The following is a 19,497-nucleotide window of genomic DNA, read 5'->3' as shown; positions in this document are numbered from 1 at the left end:
AAAATTAAATTTTTATAATTTGAATAGACAAAGATTTCATATTTCTTAGATTTTGATTCGTTCTATGTTTCTATTCTGTTTGGAAAGAGAAAGAAGCTGATATTTTTAAAATTTCGGTACGATTATTAATTAATTTATAACATTTTTTTTAAGATGTGCTTATTCTAAGAATAAGAATAAGAATAAAGAATATTTTTTTAGCAATAAAGTTACATAGTGCACAAAAAATTACAGAAATACACATTTGAATTAAAATACAAATAAAATCATCTGACTTTTCGACGGCCTTCGCACTAGACTCTGGGTCTGTATCGCGAGTGCCAAATGAAGTTTTAAAATACAAAATCCCTAAAAGTAATAAAAGTGAACTTACTTGAAGTGTGTGTATGATTGTGAGTGTGTACATATGTGTGCGTGTGTGTGTGTGTGTGTTTGTGTGGGGTGTGGTGTGTGATGTGTGTGTGTGTGTTTGTGTGTTTTTTTTTTTTTTTACAGGCGTTCAATTGCAGGCTTTAAGGAGATCTTCCGTATCTTGGTAATTCAGTTTAGCTAGATGTTCTTCTATAGCACTTTTTAGCTTGGCAGCAGATAAGTCTTTGGGTTCTTGATTTTTTTGCAAATTTTGTTGTAAATGTTTACATGGGAGTAGGGAGGCAGTTGTCTGGCGAAACTAGATTTGATTGATGGCAGAGGTATGCTATATACGCGGCGAGAGGAGAGGTAGGAAAGTCATGTCTTACAATTACTTTCCGATGAGTAGTCACGGCTACTTTTGTAATGTATAATTGTCTGACCTTAACACCTTACATTCCTTATACAGGTCATCAGTGGGAAACCTATAAGGCTTTCTGAGCATAACTTTTAATACAGCACGTTGAGCGATCTCTAAACTTTTTATATTGGATTTTACTATACCACCCCAAGCTGAAAGACAATACAGTAATGCCGATTGACAGAATGCCTTGTAAACCAATATTAAGATGTCTTTTTGTGCTGAATTTCGTAGTGACTTCATTAAAAATATAGCTTTTCTAATCTTTTTCGAAAGGCAAGAGACTTGTTCTTTAAATGAGAGTGTCTATCAAATTGGATGCCTAAGTATTTAATAGTGTCAGTTTGATCTATTGGAGAACATTTACATGGGGTCTGCAAGGGTTGATCTGAATTTATAGACGAACATGTATGAATGGTAATTTTATGAGCTGTGCTGGTCTTGTTGCGCGTGTTTTCTGGAAAGTTATGTATTTTGTTTTTTTATTATTTAATGTTAATAGATTTTTATTTAGCCAGGATATTTTAGCCATTCCTGTCTCTGCTATTTTGTATGCATCAGCCCAGGAGTCGCCATGGAAAAGAGCAACAGTATCATCTGCATAACAAATTAAATCAGCTCCGTCTAAAGGTACTTTAGAATATCATTGATGTAGATTAAGAATAAGGTGGGCCTAATATACTGCCTTGTGGCACTCCGTATTGCACTGGCAGATGTTCGCTTACAAAAGATCCTACCCTGACACAATGGCGACGATTAGTTAGGTAACTATGGAACCAGTTGTAAGAAATACCTCTTATACCCATTTTTTCTAGCTTTTGCATTAGTAAAGGAATCGACACAGTATCGAAGGCTTTAGCGAGGTCTAAAAATATTCCGATGCAATTTTTATTACTATCTAAGGAGTCTACAATTACTGATGTTAAAAGCGAAACAGCATCTTCGGTTGATTTCTTCTGCCTAAATCCGAATTGCGACTCAGAGATGAGGGAATGATGTTCAAGGAATTTTATTAAACGATTACTTACGATTTTTTCTAGTAGTTTTGAGAAAACACTTAGCAGTGTGATAGGCCTGTAATTGCATGGCAATGTTTTATCACCGTCTTTGTGGATAGGGGATATAACACCAAGTTTCCAATCGTTTGGAAATATGCCGCAAGCAAGACTTAGATTGAAAATGTGTGTTAAGGGTTCGACAATTGAAGGTTCAATTAATTTAATTAGTAGTGGCGAACACCCATCTAGGCCTGGCGCACTACCAACTTTGAGTTGCTTAATGTATCCTGTAACTTCAGCCACATCAGTGGGACCTAAGAAAAAAGAATGGACAGGGCCAGAATCAGATGTATATTCAGCTGCGAGTTCCGCTTCAGATTTATTTAGTTTAGTAAGTATCTCATCTGCTAATTTTTTACCAACACAAGAGAAATATTGGTTGCATTTATTAAGTGCGTCAATGGGATCCTTTTTGCTTATTAATTCAGAAGAGTGATTGTGCAGTTTCGAGATGTTACAAACTTTTTTTATGTTCTCCCATAGTTTCTTTGGGTTATTCAGGCTATCGGATAATTGTTTGGCTTCATAATTGCGTTTTAATCTTTGTGTCAAATTATTAAGAAAGTTACGGTAACGCTTGTAAGTTACCTGCATGACTAGATCGGAGGGTTTTTTTTTAGCTTGAAGATGAAGTGAATCACGATTTCTCTGACATCTTAAAATACCTTGTGTGATCCACGGTTTAATATTAAATTTGGAACGGGCTACTATAATTTCTGAAGTACATCTAGTTATAGTGTTATTTATGATGTTAATAAAGTTATTTGCTGCCTCGTTTACATTTTCATTTTTTAGCACTGGAGACCAATCTGTCAATTTCATTTTTAGCATTATTTCACTGTGGTTTACAATAGTTTTGGTTCGCTTATGTGTATCTTTTTTAAAATGTGTGTATGGTAATCCTAGAATACATATGGTAATTCTAAATAGAATCTAAATAGAATTCTAAATAGAATCTAGAATACATATGGTAATTCTAAAAGGACATAACTCCAAAACTACCACACAATAGATCCATTACTTTTGTCTAGCCTCTATTTTAAAAAAAGATCACGTAAATCTGACGTAGACGTTGTCAAAATTTAGACAGCTCCTTTTTCTGGTGTAAAAGGCAAAGGAAACATATCTATTCCGTTGTAGTTTTGGCAAATTCAGATATATATATTTGTATTTTTTTAATTATAGAGAAATAAATTATAATAAATATTTTCCCATGTTCAGGAGGCAATACTCTTTCGATTCCTGTAGTAATTTACAGGTGTTAAAAATATGAAATCTTGTCAATTAAATCAAGTATTGTAAATTATAAAATAGTCAAAAATACTTTGATCTATTCAATTAATAGATTAAGAACAGATTAATTATTTTGCAATAGGTTCTATCTAGGTTTCACATCATTAAATGTCTGTGGTCGGGTTAATGGCGTCTTTGTTTACTCTTTCTATAAATGGGATTGACATAAACCATACATACGGTTTAGATTAGAGAGTGAGAGAAAGCTTGTTGTGTGAGAAAGACAGGAGAGCGGCTTCGTTCTCATCCCTATTCCGTGCTATACTGGGTGAGAAGTGACACCGCGGTAGACGCCTGGCGGGGATAACTGATTGAGTGATTTGATCAGTTATCGAACACCAAGGGTTGCAAATTATTAAAGTACTAATAACGCTATTAAAAATGGGGGTTGGTGGAGAAGCGTGAAAATTTAGGGTTGTATGTATTTTTCAATGCCGAATCTTTAAAAAAACACACACACACACACACACAAACATCACGCCTGTATGCCCAAATGGGGTAGGCAGAGCACACGAAGCGTTACCGCTTCGGAGCCACTTTTAGCAATTTTAGGTCTAAGTTTGACAAAAACGGTACGAAAAGGTTGCTAGCCTGTCGCCTACGGTATACCTTAACCTATATCTTCAGGCGCCGCTTACGACATCCACGGACGAAATGGAGAGGTGTAATTCTTACCCGACACCACACGGGTAAAAAAAAAGAATAAATTGTCCAAAATATAAAAAAAAATTAGGGGTGGACCACCCTTACACTTAGAGGAGTAAGAAAAATAGCTTATTACGTCTTATTCTCGGACCTACCAAATATACATAAAAAAAATCCTTAAAATCGGTCAAGCCGTTTTTGAGGAGTTTAGTTACAAACATTGTGACACGAGAATTTTATATATTAGATGTTTATTCGTCGCTAAGTATCCATAGTACAGTCCCCATCGGATATTTCAGAACGGCCAAGGTGGTCAAAAATATCGGTACATGGACTCTGTTATTAAGGTTGGAGTTCTTGTTTCGATTTTTTTGATCTCCTTGTATTGGCCACTCCGAAATCTTGCTTAGTTTGGGACGAGTTCAATTGGTGTAAATTGTCCCATGATATTTATTTATTATTGTTATTTAGCAAGTTCCATTTATTCCATAGATGCGACACTTGCGGCTCTGCGTTCAGTCAAGCAGCTCACTTGAAGAACCACGCTAAAGTACATTCGGGGGAGAAGCCCTTCAAGTGTGACATCTGCACGGCCGCGTTCGCTGATCGCTTCGCCTTGAAAAGGCATAGAGGGATCCATGATAAATATGGTAGGGTAAATGGACAATTACTGCCCACCGTTCAATAATAGGGATGTTGACACCACCAATCAATTGACGTACTTTTTATGAGCTGTCAAAACACAATTCTCCCATAGAGTTTGAATGGAAATAGCAACTTATGACGTCACTTCAGTCACAAGCACTTATGAATGTCGCACTTGTTCGCACACTAACTAACTAACTATTTATTTGTTTTAAAGCAACAAAAAATCTAATTTTGCAGTTAATCGAAAATTAATCAGGTTTTCAGGGCTAAAGTAAAGCGTTTTTTTACTGGAGTCGTGTGAATTATTTTTAATGGTGTCAACATCCCTATTGGCCACTTTTCAATAAAAATTAATTCTAGTCACCTATAAACAGAGTTTTAGTATAAGGTGGCAATTAATGGCCACCTTATACTAAAATGAATTCTGGCCACCTGTAAACCTGTATTTTTAGTATAAGGTGGCCAGTAATTGATGATTAACCCTTAAGTCCTTTTACTCCCAAGTCGAGATTTTCATTAATGCTGTGATATTAAACTCACCTTTTTTTCTATTATAGGTCAGACTGCACCCCTCCCATCGAGAATACAGCAAGACCAAGCCGAACAGGCCTCGCAGCAAGCTGATCAGCAGAACACCCAGCCAGCGGTCGAAGTAGAGTTACATGGTGACCAAACCCTCTGAGTCTAATAATCTTTTTAAGTTCTTTCATACCCCACCCTACGCATAGTATTTTTGAGACACTAGTACATTGTACGTTGTATTGACGATTGAAGTCTGTACAGTAAAGTCAAGCAAAAGTTGTTGTTGATTCAGACGTAATCCTACAATAACGGAATAAGTATTAAATTACCTCTCAATAGCAAATCAACAAGTGATAAGAACCTTGCAGCCAGCGTTTCGGGGGCGACGAGCACTGCCTTAGTACGTAAACAAGTGGTCAAGTGGGTTTATAACACGAGTTACCACCGCGAGACCAACCCCTGAAGGTGTCCTTCAGCCTAATTCAACTATTATTCTGTACAATAAGGTTTTTTTTTTTTAATTTAATACATGATTATAATAAGCAATAAGCTATACACAACATTGAAACCGTACATTAAACACATACATACAAAAAGTTTTTATGAAAGGTTTGGTGTGTTAAGTTGGGCCACTTCCTAGCAATTAATGTACATACATTTATGTAGTTCATTCGATAATAAAGTCATTTTTTACTTGTATAATCCTCTAACACGACATATTTTGTAAATAATGTATTTGTAAATAAATCCTCAAAAACGGCTCTAACTAAATTTACAAACATTAAAATTGGGTCACTGAATACAGAATTCAAGTTGTCATACATAGAATAAGAGACAAAATCAAGGAGGCTTAAGATTAAAGTCAAAGTGGGCCAGGCACCATACATGCGCATAAAAAGTTGTAAAAAAATGATTGTAGTAACTTGTAACTTTCCGTATTAGTAGGGGGTATATAGGCTTGAAAGTCGAATTTAAACCACTTTTAGTAGTGGGATTGACTTGAAATAGAAACTGAAAAAAGTAAAAGAAATTGAGACATTGATAAGGTAAGGTGCTGCACTGCATTGAATTGAAAATGTTTTTTTTTTTAACTTATAATAATTAATTGTCCATAAAAAAAGCGCGTGAAGTTCTGTGTATGACCCACCTGATTTCTTTGAGGAATATTATGTTAATTCGGTGCTGGTCAGATGAAAAGTAAATTAATATTTGACAGCAAATTTCTCACTATTTATTTACACATTTTGGACAAATTTTCTTAGGCTGTGGTTTTACAAAAATGTTTTTGACATCTTAAATTAATGAATCATTCATTATACATTATTGTATTTCTCGCCCTTGTACATAATTTTAGGGACTTGAACATGTGCCCATATGTGATTTAATATTTTAGCATATCCAGCAACATTCGTAATTGTGGATGGATGGGAGGCACTTGCGAATTAGGATAATTATTTGTTCTTAGTTTTGTTACATTCAGAAGTTTAGCTCTAATAACTGGTTCTGTTAGATATACTTATAAAAATACTTACTAGTGAGTGCAACTCATCCAAACCTATGCACTACATCAAAATGACTTAGTATGTAAGATAGATTAAACATTTTTAAAATATAAATTATAGATAAAATTGTCTAGAGCACAATTTGTTTCATTGTTTGTTTTCCTTAGTGTACCTATTTGCTAATCATAGCATTAGATTAGTCTTAAAACTCAAACAGACTCAAATACTAAGTACTACCCTTATCAACTACCACATTATTTTCGTTCAAATTGCAACAAATTTATGTAAATCTGTATCTTTAATATCATTTTTCAAATTATTATAAAGTTTTATGTCGTATATGCTCAGATCACTTTACTGGTTAGAAATGGATATTTGTGGTGCGCTGATAGTGTTTTGAGCAAATATCATTAAATTTATTCAGTTATAAGGCTTGCATTGCACATTGAATTCGAATAAGGTGGCGCCCTACAATGTAAATGTTATGATAAATAGTAGACTTGTAAATTTGGAAGTTGATTCTAGGGCCGCTTATTCGATGATCAGCGAGAGTACAGTGAAGGAGATCTGGAACGGGGAGATACCAAATCTAAGCGAGCCAAAAGTAAGGCTAACAACATGGACTAATAGTAAAGTAGCTTTACTTGGAGAAACTTTGGTTAACGAGAGGTTTAAAGGGGTTAGTAAAAGGCAAAAAATTTTCTTTGCTACAGGAGAAGGCCCTAACCTATTAGGTCGTGATTGGTTTCCCGAGTTGAAAATAGAGCTTTATGGGATTTAAAATGTTAAAGTAGATAGTGGGCAAGTGGACAGCATATTGGATAAATAAATAGGTACTGGACCTGTGGTGACAATACCATTGAAACCTGGTGCAAAACTAACATTTTTGAAATGTAGGCTGATTGCTTTTGCTGTGAAAAACAGTTTTAAGTGAGATTGATAGGTTAGTCGCAGATGATGTATTAGAGCCTGTTAGTCATTCCGAATTTGCTAGTCCTATTGTGTCTATAATTAAAAAGAATGGCAAAGTGAGACTTAGTGGTGATTATAGTATAGGTCCACTGTTAATAAGGTCACCGAGACTGACTCTTACCCATTACCAACATTGAATGAAGCATTTGCTGCATTAGAGGGAGGCACCACATTCAGTAAAATTGACCTTTAGCAAGCTTCTCCAAAGGGGTTGTTTAAAGTTAAGAAGTTGGCATTTGGAGTTAAAGCGTGTCCTGGTATTTTTCAAAGAATGATGTCAAATTTATTAGCAGGGATACTGGGCACAGCAGTAGTATTAGACGATATTGTGGTCAGTGGACGCACTGCGCAAGAACATAATGGCAGGCTAGAGTCCGTGTTGGGAGTTTTAAGCAATGCTGGATTGCGGGTCAATAAGATAAATGCAAATTTGGAACAAGATGTGTTGAATTCTTGGGCCATGTTATTGAGGCTGCGGGAGTACATCCATGCCAGGATAAGATTAAGGGTATATTGGAGACACCAGCGCCGAAAGATGTCAAACATTTGCATGCTTTCCTAGGTCTGTTAAATTTCTATCACAAGTTCCTACCGAAAAAGGCTATTGTGGCTGAACCCCTGTATAAGTTGCTGTTGAAGGGAGCCAAATTTCGGAATTTTGAAGACAATGCTAACAGCAGGAAATACTTTACTCCAGTATGACCTTAAAAAGCCTTTGTTTATGACATGGGATGCTTCACAGTATGGTTTGGGAGCTGTATTGGAACATAGGATGGAAGATGGTACCTTGAGATCAATTATGTTTTAAGTCTAGGACTATGTACAAGCACAGGTACAAGCATGAAAGAAATAAAAATTAAAAATGATGTCTAACCAGCCCTGGCCAACGCGTCTGAATCAAATATTATATGGTATTCGGACTACACCTAATTCTGTTACTGGAAAAACTCCAGCTGAGTTGCTAAACAACCGGAGATTCAAGACCAAATTCAACCGGCTTCACCCCCTTTCAGAAGCAGCAAAGGAGACTGAAGAGATAAAAGAAAATGAATCAAAGAAAACAAGAGAATTTAATGCCGGTGAAAATGTATATTTTAGGAACTATAGAGCTGGGCCACGTTGGTTAATGGCTATCATAGCCAAAAGAATTGGTATAGTGAGGTATAAAATTAAACAGGGAGACAAAATATTCATTACACATATAAAACAAATGCTGGGGTTTGAAAAAAGAGATGGCAACATACTAGATAATTCATGGAATGGAGGGAAGTAACTATCCGCCAATAAAACAAAAAGTGAAAATTGTTAAAAGTTAATGTGTAAAGACTAAAAAATAATGTAGGGATTAAAAGACTAACAGTATTCCTCTTGTCGTGAGGAAAGGCATGTTATATATTAGGATGTGGGTAGATCTGCAGAGTACCCTCAGTCTTGATCTGAACCCAAGCGAGTACTGAACATTACATTTACCTTTGCGAGTTCTTTTTCTCAGAGAGCGAATATTTACGTTTTCTTTAAAACCTAGAGTTACGACCTGACAAAATATATGCCAAATGTTTTTTTTTTCAGTTTTAGTTGTATAAAGTGCCCCCCTAAAAATAATCTCCAATTTCACGAATATACACAACCAATAAACATCTTTTTATTTTAGAGCAAAATGCTTGTGAGACATGGACAAGACGAGACAGGGTGATAACTGATAGCAGTGATAGCACAGGCTTTGCTTAGTTTGGTGTCAATAATGTCCCATGATATTTATTATTATTAATACTCACTGCATTAATGTAATTATATCTGTACTAGCTATTGCCAGCGGCTTCGCCCGCGTGGAGTTCGGTTATCGCGCGCTGTTCTCTCATTATTCAGGGATAAAAGTAGCCTATGTCACTCTCTGGCCCATAAACTATATGCCAAAAATCACGTCGATCAGTCGCTCCGTTTCGACGTGAAAGACGGACAAACGTACACACAAACATACAAAACACACTCGCATTTATAATATTAGTATGGATGTAATTATACCTGTATGTAATGTAATTACACCAGTCCAGTAGGTCTATCATGTCTCAAAATACACCCTTTTTTGTTTTTTTGTACACAATATTTTTTGTGTCAAAATTATTTTATCTGTCACTTGTTTTACTACACACTGAAAACCTGAAAGTAAGTTTAATGATGCTCCAAGCAAACAAATGAAACAAATGTCATTATTCTATCAGTTTATTCGTAAATTAAGATACATAACTTAAAAAACACGTAACCTCGACAGCATGGAATTTTAGGTTATAATAAAATTGTTGGAATATCAACTTAAAATTACAATTTATTCATAAACCCATTTCTCGGCAGCTGGAGTCCATCCGACGAGTTCCTTCTCGGAAAACCAGAGAGCAATTTCTTTGTTGGCAGATTCCACGCTGTCTGATCCGTGGATAATGTTGCGTCCAACTTCAATGCAGAGATCACCACGAATGGTGCCTGGCAGAGAATCAGCAGGGTTGGTTGCGCCGAGCATTTGACGTCCAGTCTTCACAGCATTCAGACCCTCCCACACCATAGGTACCACGGGGCCAGAGCTCATGTACTTCACTAGTCCGGGGAAGAAAGGCCGGGACGCCAAGTCGGCGTAATGTTTTTGCAGTAATTCTTCTGACGGCCACATGAATTTCAGACCCACTAACTTGAAGCCCTTCTTCTCGAAGCGCTCAATAATAGTGCCGACGATCCCGCGTTGAACACCATCGGGCTTGATCATGAGGAAAGTTCTTTCACGTGGTTCCGCCATTATGAAGTCTGCTACCAACGAGAACGCAAAGAGCAAAGTGGCAATCATACGAATAAGGAAAGAGGAAGTTTAGTTAGGGTGGGGTGGATGTGTCGTCACCAAACGTGACGTGAATTTAAATGTTGCCAGAATAATATTTTTATTTTCCCTTTTAGTTTGTGCTGCCATCTATAATCTAATTTTATCACAAATCTAGTGCATGTTGACTGACACACGAATGGAACACTAAACTATGATGCATGATGTGCGTGATTTTTAAATCCTGGCTGGTAATATTGTGATATTATAATGTTCAACAGATAACCTAACCAACAAAAAGTTGGAAAACCCCTGACTTTGTCATTTCAAAGTTCAATATCTCAAAAACGGCTAAACCGATTTTGATGAAACTTATCTAAGAACCATCGCTTGAAAACCTGCTTTCAAATGAAAAAATCGCATTCAAATCGGTCCACCCGTTTAAGAGCTACGGTGCCACAGACAAACAGACAGACACATACCGGTCATACTTATAGCACCCCTCTTTTGGCGTGGGGGGTTAAAAATCTACCTATTTTCGACCAAATTTAAAAAGGAGGTTTTCAATTCGTCTATGTTTTTTTTAAGTGTCAATAGGTAAGTACATAACGTACAGCACACACCGGCAGACAGACAGTGAAATGACCTTATATTTTATGTGCTCAGTGCATTCTTTATATACTGAACCCTAACTATAGGTATAGGTAGTAGTGAGTTTTTCACCGGTAACTCAACGACATGATATATGTATATAACTTAATAAACATATTATTTCAAGGTCATGAATACATTAAGCTTATAACCGACTTCAAAAAAAGGAGGTTATCAATTCGGTTGTATTTTTTTTATGTTTGTTACTTCAGTGTACTCCGTCATTTCATTTATAAACCGATTTGATTTTTTTTTTCTTTCATCTTGGAATGCTTTCGATAAGGTCCCATAAGCACCAAATCAGGATCTGCTGATTGGATCCTAATGAAATCGAGGGAACTCTTCAAATATTGTAGGGACACCTAATGTAATTTCAATATATTTAGTAGTAACGTGCATTTGCTCTTGAAAATCATCATTTGGTGGAGTCGATGATGAAGCCTACATTCGACCAACGGAGCGACTACTCAATAAAAAGTACTTCACGGGTTGAATTTCAATTACTTTAACACAGTTGCTAAGCAATTTATGCTCATCGTAATGCATATGGTGAAATGGAACGGGTGATGAAGCACCGGCACTCCTCAATAATGAACGTCCCTGCATCGGAAAAAGCAATTTTTCGTAAAAGGTGACGAGCAGTTGACATTAAACTATTGTATCTTAGATCTTTTAAGTACACTAGTGTGAAAAAAAATTATAACAAAAAATTGAATCAACTACACAAAACCATGAAAATATTTTTCTACCAGTCTGATGTCGGTGCCTCAGCACGAGCCAGCCAGGAGTGGACCTATAGTCGTCTACCTCACTTCCATACTATTTATACTTCAGTCACTCCTGCTGGCTCGTTATTATTTTCATGTTTTTTTGTAGGCAGTTAAATTTTTTGTTATATATTTTTTTTGTTAACGGATTATTACTTTTTATTAAATTCCAAGCAGATTGGGAATATCGACAGAAGCTGAAGTTTGTGAATCGTTCATAAAAATAATAAAAAATGTTCTATTCAAATCACAATTCTTATCGCAAAAGCCAAACATGAAATTAACGAGCAGTTGTTCATTGTTAATTCAAATATGCATCTAGAAGATAGAAACCGTGTTTTATGGGATTCGAAAAATTAATCACTTCCGTGAAATTAAAATAGCTATTGTGTATTTCGTACAGAGTAAAAATCATGCCTTCAAAATTTGAATACAAAATATGTTTTTTAGTAACTTGGGTAAGATAAAGTTAATATAAAATCGAACATATCACTTAAGTATATTAAACATTTTATTTTGATCTTCCTTTTGGCGTTGATTATTTTGTATACCTATTTAATAAATTTTATTTGTATCTTAAGGTATATTACGCGAAAGCTATGTCATCGACATTTTTTTTAAACGATAGTAATGAACCGGAGAGTGACATCATAGCTGTTCTTCCATCAAAAGGTTACTTGCCTGGAGACGCAGATTTACCAAGAAGCCCAGTAATAGCTAGTGACGGTAAGTAATTTTTAGTATTTAGCACTTGAGTAAAGATTTTTTGGACTATTCGCTCATTTCAATGTTTTAATTCTTTGAGTCTTATCAAGGGTCTTATGATAAAATTTAATTAACTTTCAGATTTGGATGCTGCTTACTTTCTCTCAAAATTATCGAATCAAGAATTAATTTCGTTACTAAATGAGCAACCAAAGAAAGATAAATTTGATTTAAAAGATATTGTGAAAATAGCAAAAAAATGGAGTGGTCTCGAAAAATCAAGTGTTCCACACATCATTCATGATTCATCATCTTTAAGTAGTGTTAATAAAATTGAAGAACACACTCAAGCTGATAACCAGAATCCTATGGCAGCTTACTTTAGATTGGATGACAAAAAAGTTGATATGTTTGACCCTAAGACTGGAGTTGATCCAAGCTATCTGGCACTTCAGAAAATTCAGAATTTGCTCCATAGTTATACTTCTCAACAAGATTCAGCTGGCTTAGACAGTGATGATAAGAAAGAACTATTGTTTGATGTGCTTACTGCACAACTCAAAAAACTTTGTTGTAAATCTAGCAAGCATAAAAAAGCAGCTGTGAAAAAACCATCATTTCAATCTTTAATGAATAATTTACTTTCGGAAAAAGCTTCTAATAAAAATACTGTGGAACATGAACACATGTTTTTAATTATCAATGATGATGTTAAAAGTGATGAGAGCGACGATTTAATATCAGTCGATCCCGAAAGCTTGAATCAGAATAGTAGTGTTTTAATTCTTGGACCCATTGCTGCACCTTTATCTGAAAGTCAACTGAAATTGGTGGTAAGTAAATTAAGTAAAATGGTAAGCAATAGATACAAATTGGTTTAGCTCAAAAATAGTATTCGTTAACAGTGATTTTCATTATTTTCAGATGACCCGAATAACGAATGAAATATCAAAACCGGAATATTTACCAATACTGCAACAAATATCAGAAGGTACACTAGGTGACACCAACTCCCATGTGTTGAAAAGTTTGGTCAGCGGACCGGTGACGCGAAGATATATTAAACCTCACAGGTGCAACCATCAATCAAAGCTTGCCAGAATACACGGTGGTCCTAAATGGATTATTTGTACTGGTTATTTAAATTTGAATACTCCGAGTTTATACGATTAAAGTTATTTTTTATTTACATATTGTTTATTATTACTCTATCATCATAAAATTTTGACTGCCATGAAAGTCTACATAGGTAAGTTGTGCATATTGATAGGTATTAATTCTTCTTTTTTATACCTTTACTTCCGTCCTTACCAGTATAGTATCATCTCTAATCCTTATTAATATTATAAGTAGTTATAAGTTCTATCTGTTACTTTTTCACGCTTAAATTTTGGAATGGAGATAGTTGAAGAACCCGGAAAGGATATGGGATAGTTTTTATTCCAGAAAATTGCATAGTTCCCGCGCCGCGGGGTATAATCGATAAACGATTCCTTCGCAGACGGAGCCGCATGCAACAACTGGTAATGTCTGTCCGTCTGCTACCACTTCACGTTTAAACTGCAGTAGGGCTACTACGAAATTCGAAAATTGAAGTTCGTTTCGTACCGTCACGCTGACACTAATATTATTTCGAATATCGTAGTAGCCCTTCTGATCCATCTGATCCGATTTAGACGATGGTATGGAGTTAATTATAATGAGATAATGAGATATTATAAGAAGCTTCAAAACAAATTTGATTTCTGCGCGGGCGAAGCCGTGGGCAATAACTAGAACAACAATATTACTAATGATTATACTTTATTAGGTATATAATAAAATATTTGTTCTTGGGTGGGCTCAAATTGCCTGTAACACTTAACCGGTATACCCAGACAGACGACACGATAATTTAAATAAATAAAACTACAGTATTGATTTCACTAATTAAATTAGTATTTATTTTTATTTTATATTTTACTACATTTTTGTTGTTGTTGTTGTTGTTGTTTCTTTAAAAAAATATGGCTCTGTCCATCGGAGGACAATGTTGCCAGTGTCTAGTAGTTTTTGCCGTGAGGTATGGTGGATGAACGATGACAGCGCGAATCCTAATAATCTACCACATTTTTATTTTTATTTATTTGTATGACTACCCTAAGATCATTTGGGGTTGTCACTTATGGTTGGATTCGCGCTGTCATCGTTTATCCACCATTACCTCTCATCCCTCTCATATTTCGTTTTTAAAGTTTTTTTTACCGTACAACGGCAAAACCTAGTAGACACTGGCAAAATTGTCCTCCAATGGACAGCCATAATTTTCTAAAAAACCAACAACTTAGGGTTGTCATGTCAGGGTCATTTTGTTGAAATTCATAAAATAACTTGAAAAATAAAAATGGCAAGTAAAAACTGAAAAATATTGAAAATAATCAGAAGTCAAAAACAAAAATAAAAATGTAAAATAATAATGTGTGTGATGTAATGTGTGTGTGTTTTTGTTGTTTTGTTGAATGTTTTACTACTACGAAACTCGAAGTTCGTATCGTGCGGTCCCTCTGCAGGGCTACTCCGAAACTCGAAACTCGAAGTTCGTGTCGTGCGGTCCCTCTGACACTTATAATATTTAATACGAGAGCGAGAGGGACCGCACGACACGAACTTCGAGTTTCGAGTTTCGGAGTAGCCCTACTAACACTTATACTATTTAATACGAGAGTGAGAGGGACGGTACGATACGAACTTCGATTTTCGAGTCTCGTAGTAGCCCAGCTGTTTGAGATAACGTGATTTAGACATTTGAATAATGTTGCCACTGAAATAATAGCTGTGTTCATAAAGTGGAGCCTATAAAGAGCCTATCGCGTATGAATTCGCCACTAGAGGCGCTAGTGTAGCGTGAGGTCTCCGAAATGTCAAATCTCATAGTTTTTGGGTGAGCTACGCGGGTTTATTTATAATTAGAATAATTTTGTGAATATTTTGCAATATCTGAAATTAATTATGGCAAATATGCGTTCCGGGGCAATGAATGTCTGTGTTTTGAGTTCTTCGATTTGCGTGTGTCGTAGTAGCCCCTCTGGTGTGGACGCGCCAATATAATCAACTTGAGGCTGAATGGACTTACATTCCTTTACTGTTCTTGGAGTGAATAAAAACATCGTTGGTTGGTTTTGGTTGCATAGTTTGACAGTTAGCCTGTTCTGTCAGTCAGTGTCATTTTATTTTTTGTTTACGTACGAAAACGATCGATACGGACTATACAAGGACTGGATACTAATTAATTACTACGGCACGGAACGCTAGTCTAAAGCGATTGGTTACCATTGAATAAAAAGGTTGAACTTTATTCGTCCAAAGCGTCAGAATCAAAATGGATATTCCGTTTCCCGTAACGACACCTCGATTCATCGACTCAAAGTGGTTTAGCGCAGACAATCCTTGCGACGAGGATGCTGAGTTGACTGCTTTAGAACAATCAAATCAACACTGGGTAATTCAGTTCATACTCAATTTTGTTAACCTTTTGACCGCCAACGACGGAGAAAATCCGTTGGCAAAAATAGCGTTCGATCGATATTCTGTCGAATACCTTGGACTTGTAACCTTTTTGGTTTGTGAGACTTGGCGTTCGAAAGGTTATAGACCGGTAAGTACTCAAGCTACAATGCTACATATTGTGTGGTTTAGTTTAAATATATTTCGTTACAGTTGAGTTCAGTTGGGCAGCAGTACAAGGCTCGCGCTCCACTAGGCAAGACCGACCCGGAGCCGATGGAGGAATGTGAGTCTGAGGAAGAGGAGGGTAAGCTGGACTTTTCTCCAATATTTAATCCATAGAGATTAAATTGTGATAAATCATTCTAGACAAAGAAGTGATAATGGCAAGTTGATATATCATTTCACTCTTTTTTTAGAAGGCATCAGAGGATCATTCAGGTGGCATTTACATTATAAGTTTTTAGATGACTCTTGGAAGAAATGATTTAATTAAACTATTACAAAACTTAATATTTTTTTAGGTTGAATAGTCTTATTCTATTTAATATTATCATTTATTTATTTATTCAACTTTGTTTAATCCTGTTGATTGCTATTTGCAACATCTATGTGTAAGATAATTGATCCTGAACAAATTGTCTAATTGTGACTATGTAACAATATTCCTCTTGGAGGTATAAGCGGGCTATTCTTTGCAACTCAACATCTATGTGTGCCTATTTTGTGTAGCTGACTGTAAGCACTATTTGTGCAAGCCTAGCTCCTGGAAGTCCAACCCTGCGGACGATATCCTGGAGCAACCCCGGTGATCCGAGGTGTAGTCTGTCATGTTTTTTTAAAAAGGTGTTTTATCGTTGTATTGTGGTGTTAAAGTTTACCAATAAAATGGAAGGTAAAAGGTACACAATAATAAAAGTTCGGATGCCAGGCTATTTTTAAAGAAAATAAAACAACCAAAACTCAGCAGATACAGGAAATTTGGACTTTTTTAACCCAAGCTCGGGACTCAGACATTGCAATAAAAACTTGGTCTCACCTGATAGAGGCTCCCAGTTTTCGTCGTACTTGGTTAATGGACTCTAGCCAAAAATAACTTAAATAATAGCTATGAGCTAATTACACAATTTTAACTCTTAAAAATTAAATTACAACCAAAATAATACGGTGTTAAGCATTCGCCTTCTAATTTCAAAAATATTTAAGGTGCAAGCCAGAAGGGCATGTGGAATTACACTTCCAAATTCAAAATTTTATAGTTCTTCAATTATCTGACGTTGGTACATCCTGCGTTAGAATAAAGTTTTCACTGACCGTTTATGGACGCAAAATAAAGTCAAAAAACAAATACAAAAATTCGAAGCGTCACGGGCGGGGTCCTCATGGCGGCCGACACCTCATGCTTTTCAATTTATAAATCTTCATCCAGCATGCCGAAATGCGATGCCGGTGCGCAAAAATAGGTCCCAAAAGAAGGAATGGGTATTTATTTATATATATAAAAAAAAAAGCCTCGCGACTAGAACAATAAAGCCACAAGTTAAAACTTGAAAGAAAAACGAAATACCAAAAGGTTGAAAAAACAAATAAATGGTAAAAACTCACCGTTTTTTCTAAAATTAAATCATCTTGAAATAGTTCACACTATGGTGAAATAAAATATAGGGCTCTAGGCCATTTGTAGCCAAAACACGTCTGGATTTCACTAGATTAATAAAAATTCAAATTCAAGCCATCTTGATGGATGGTGAGATGAAAGGAAAGTGAAAAAAATATTTTTTTAATTACTCCAACAAAACTCCTGACCATAGAATCAAGCCTTTTCAGCCTCTTAAGACTCCTCTAAACCAATTAAAACCAACATCTACCTCAATGAGGGCTATCGCGAATGAATTCGCCGCTAGAGGCGCTAGTGTAGCGTGAGGTCTCCGAAATGTCAAATCTCATAGTTTTTGGTGAGCTACGCGGGTTTATCTATAATTAGAATAATTTTGTGAATATTTTGCAATATCTGAAATTAATTATGGCAAATATGCGTTCCGGCAATGAATGTCTGTTTTGAGACAGTTTTGTCTTTCGGAAACCTTTGTCATCCTTTTTTCCGAACAAAAAGGGACTATGCAACACTGTGGCATGCTCGATATTTATATGGTACGGTTTTAAGGTGTATTAAATATGATTTTAATCTAAACTTTGTTTTCACGCCCGTAATAACAGACTTTGAAAGCCACACTTAAAAACTCACGCAACAGTGCGCCATCTAGTGAGACAAAAACGATAGCCCTCATTATTTAATAATTTGTGACAGGTGCTGTTGAAACTACCCTAAAGTAATAATTTTGTTAAATAAACTGTCAAAACGATCCAACTTGGTTGTAGAGTTGGGAATACAACACTACAAGTCCTGCTAAAGTTAATTTTACATTATGTTTATTTTCAAGGGAATGACGAATCTGATGAATCAGAAGAATCTCATGATGAGGATGAAGAAGAAGAGCTGCAGCAGAGCTACCCTCCACCACGGAACCACAATGAGCAGGGGCCAACTGTTGATCTCTCGGATTCATTGGAGCCCAACACATCAGACCAGACCACTCTTTGGCCATGACCTCCAGAGTCTACTTTATCATAAAAACTAAAGATATGTATTCACTGTACAGAGGCCGTATTGTTTCTGATGCTCGCGATTGTAATCAAATGATCGATATTGTATACAAAAACTGTAATTTGATTTGCGATCGCGAGCGTCAGAAACGTAAGGCAATACGGCCTTAGGCCTTTCCAGGTATTTAGGCAGAGCAGGTTTAAAGGGGAGATGTAGGTTATCTGTAAACAAAGGCTGTATATTGTCTAACGTTTCTGACACAGCTATCACAATCAAATGACAGATTTTGTATGAGAAAACTGCCAATTGATTGTGATCAAGAGTGCTAGAAACGTTACACAATAGAATAAACCCTAATTTTAAAATAGTTTATATTAATAATTTCATTTTTTTTATATATGTACAGTCTGAACTTAACTCTAATTAAAATATTGAAGATGTCAATATTAGTTTCAATTATTCATTAACTAACTGATGCCTCCGATTCAGTTCATGTAGAATACGTTTATTGCTATCCCGCGGGAACTTTGCGATTTTCCGGGATAAAAACCTTCCCCCGGGACTTGTTCTATCTGTATACCGAATTTCACCTAAATTAGTTCAGAGGTTAAGACGTGAAGTTACCAAACAGACATACAGACTTACAAATTTTCGCAATTATAATTAATATTAGTGAGGATAACTGCTATTTTTCATATCATAATTTAAAAACAATAAAAAAACTTTTCCTATTTTGTTATAAACAGAAACGTCTTCCTATAAAATACCTAAAGAGGCAGAGGTAAGGAACATTCTGCAAGAAACGAAACATTTATAATATTGCTAACTCAAGAAATATTCTGTGCATTATTTATAGTTTTTAATCGCCAGTTTGGATCAAAATGTGATGACCTTTAATCATATACGAATAGTTAACTTTTCGCAACTAAAGCACTGCACCAAATTTGACGAAATTTGTAATTGAACAAAACTTGAGCTTCATAGCAGAAACCATGAGTAGATTATTTTTAAACAGGGAATGAGAGTGGATGAGTCCACGAAACACAGTTTTAAATTATGAGTGTATAATAT

General features: G+C 35.7%; 4 protein-coding genes across 6 annotated transcripts in view; 3 read left to right on the top strand and 1 right to left on the bottom strand.

The window, feature by feature from the left end:
* The window catches only part of LOC141426537 (transcription factor Clamp-like), a 21,379-nt gene extending 14,798 nt beyond the window's left edge, over nt 1-6,581 (top strand). For both annotated transcript variants that reach the window (XM_074085527.1, XM_074085535.1), the window contains exons 10-11: nt 4,261-4,418; nt 4,974-6,581. In XM_074085527.1, coding sequence (XP_073941628.1) covers nt 4,261-4,418; nt 4,974-5,098 — 283 coding nt within the window. In that variant the 3' untranslated portion in view covers nt 5,099-6,581. The remainder of the gene's footprint in view (nt 1-4,260; nt 4,419-4,973) is intronic.
* A 3,037-nt stretch (nt 6,582-9,618) lies between these two features.
* On the bottom strand, nt 9,619-10,271 carry awd (nucleoside diphosphate kinase). The gene has a single exon (XM_074085545.1). It carries the CDS (start codon nt 10,243-10,245, stop codon nt 9,736-9,738), a length of 510 nt encoding a protein of 169 aa, XP_073941646.1. The 5' UTR covers nt 10,246-10,271; the 3' UTR covers nt 9,619-9,735.
* A 1,628-nt stretch (nt 10,272-11,899) lies between these two features.
* Nucleotides 11,900-13,527, top strand: LOC141438471 (uncharacterized). The gene is made up of 4 exons (XM_074102360.1): nt 11,900-12,091; nt 12,215-12,359; nt 12,480-13,171; nt 13,263-13,527. The coding sequence occupies exons 1-4, from the start codon at nt 12,047-12,049 to the stop codon at nt 13,509-13,511; spliced, it is 1,131 nt and encodes a 376-aa protein (XP_073958461.1). The 5' UTR covers nt 11,900-12,046; the 3' UTR covers nt 13,512-13,527.
* Nucleotides 13,528-15,517: 1,990 nt separating this feature from the next.
* On the top strand, nt 15,518-18,870 carry LOC141426527 (uncharacterized). 2 transcript variants are annotated; one of them, XM_074085514.1, is made up of 3 exons: nt 15,518-15,816; nt 16,035-16,128; nt 18,263-18,870. In XM_074085514.1, exons 1-3 carry the CDS (start codon nt 15,697-15,699, stop codon nt 18,427-18,429), a joined length of 381 nt encoding a protein of 126 aa, XP_073941615.1. In that variant the 5' UTR covers nt 15,518-15,696; the 3' UTR covers nt 18,430-18,870. The 2 variants fall into 2 exon arrangements, with proteins under 2 accessions (XP_073941615.1, XP_073941605.1); XM_074085504.1 differs by having other exon boundaries at nt 16,014-16,128.
* The last annotated feature ends 627 nt before the right edge of the window (nt 18,871-19,497 follow it).

The sequence above is a fragment of the Choristoneura fumiferana genome, chromosome Z (assembly GCF_025370935.1).
Source record: "Choristoneura fumiferana chromosome Z, NRCan_CFum_1, whole genome shotgun sequence".
In the NCBI taxonomy this organism is placed as follows: domain Eukaryota; kingdom Metazoa; phylum Arthropoda; class Insecta; order Lepidoptera; family Tortricidae; genus Choristoneura; species Choristoneura fumiferana.
This window is presented reverse-complemented; position numbering and strand designations above follow the sequence as displayed.

What these genes read in the sequence shown, in the direction of transcription:
- awd (XM_074085545.1), bottom strand. Translation starts at nt 10,245, where the DNA reads ATGATTGCCACTTTGCTCTTTGCGTTCTCGTTGGTAGCAGACTTCATA.
- LOC141438471 (XM_074102360.1), top strand. Translation starts at nt 12,047, where the DNA reads ATGCCTTCAAAATTTGAATACAAAATATGTTTTTTAGTAACTTGG. An exon ending in TATGTTTTTTAGTAACTTGG is followed by an intron (nt 12,092 to 12,214) that starts GTAAGATAAAGT and finishes TTGTATCTTAAG; the next exon opens with GTATATTACGCGAAAGCTAT. An exon ending in AAAGTCAACTGAAATTGGTG is followed by an intron (nt 13,172 to 13,262) that starts GTAAGTAAATTA and finishes CATTATTTTCAG; the next exon opens with ATGACCCGAATAACGAATGA.
- LOC141426527 (XM_074085504.1), top strand. Translation starts at nt 15,697, where the DNA reads ATGGATATTCCGTTTCCCGTAACGACACCTCGATTCATCGACTCAAAG. An exon ending in AACAATCAAATCAACACTGG is followed by an intron (nt 15,817 to 16,013) that starts GTAATTCAGTTC and finishes TGTGTGGTTTAG; the next exon opens with TTTAAATATATTTCGTTACA. An exon ending in TGAGTCTGAGGAAGAGGAGG is followed by an intron (nt 16,129 to 18,262) that starts GTAAGCTGGACT and finishes TTTATTTTCAAG; the next exon opens with GGAATGACGAATCTGATGAA.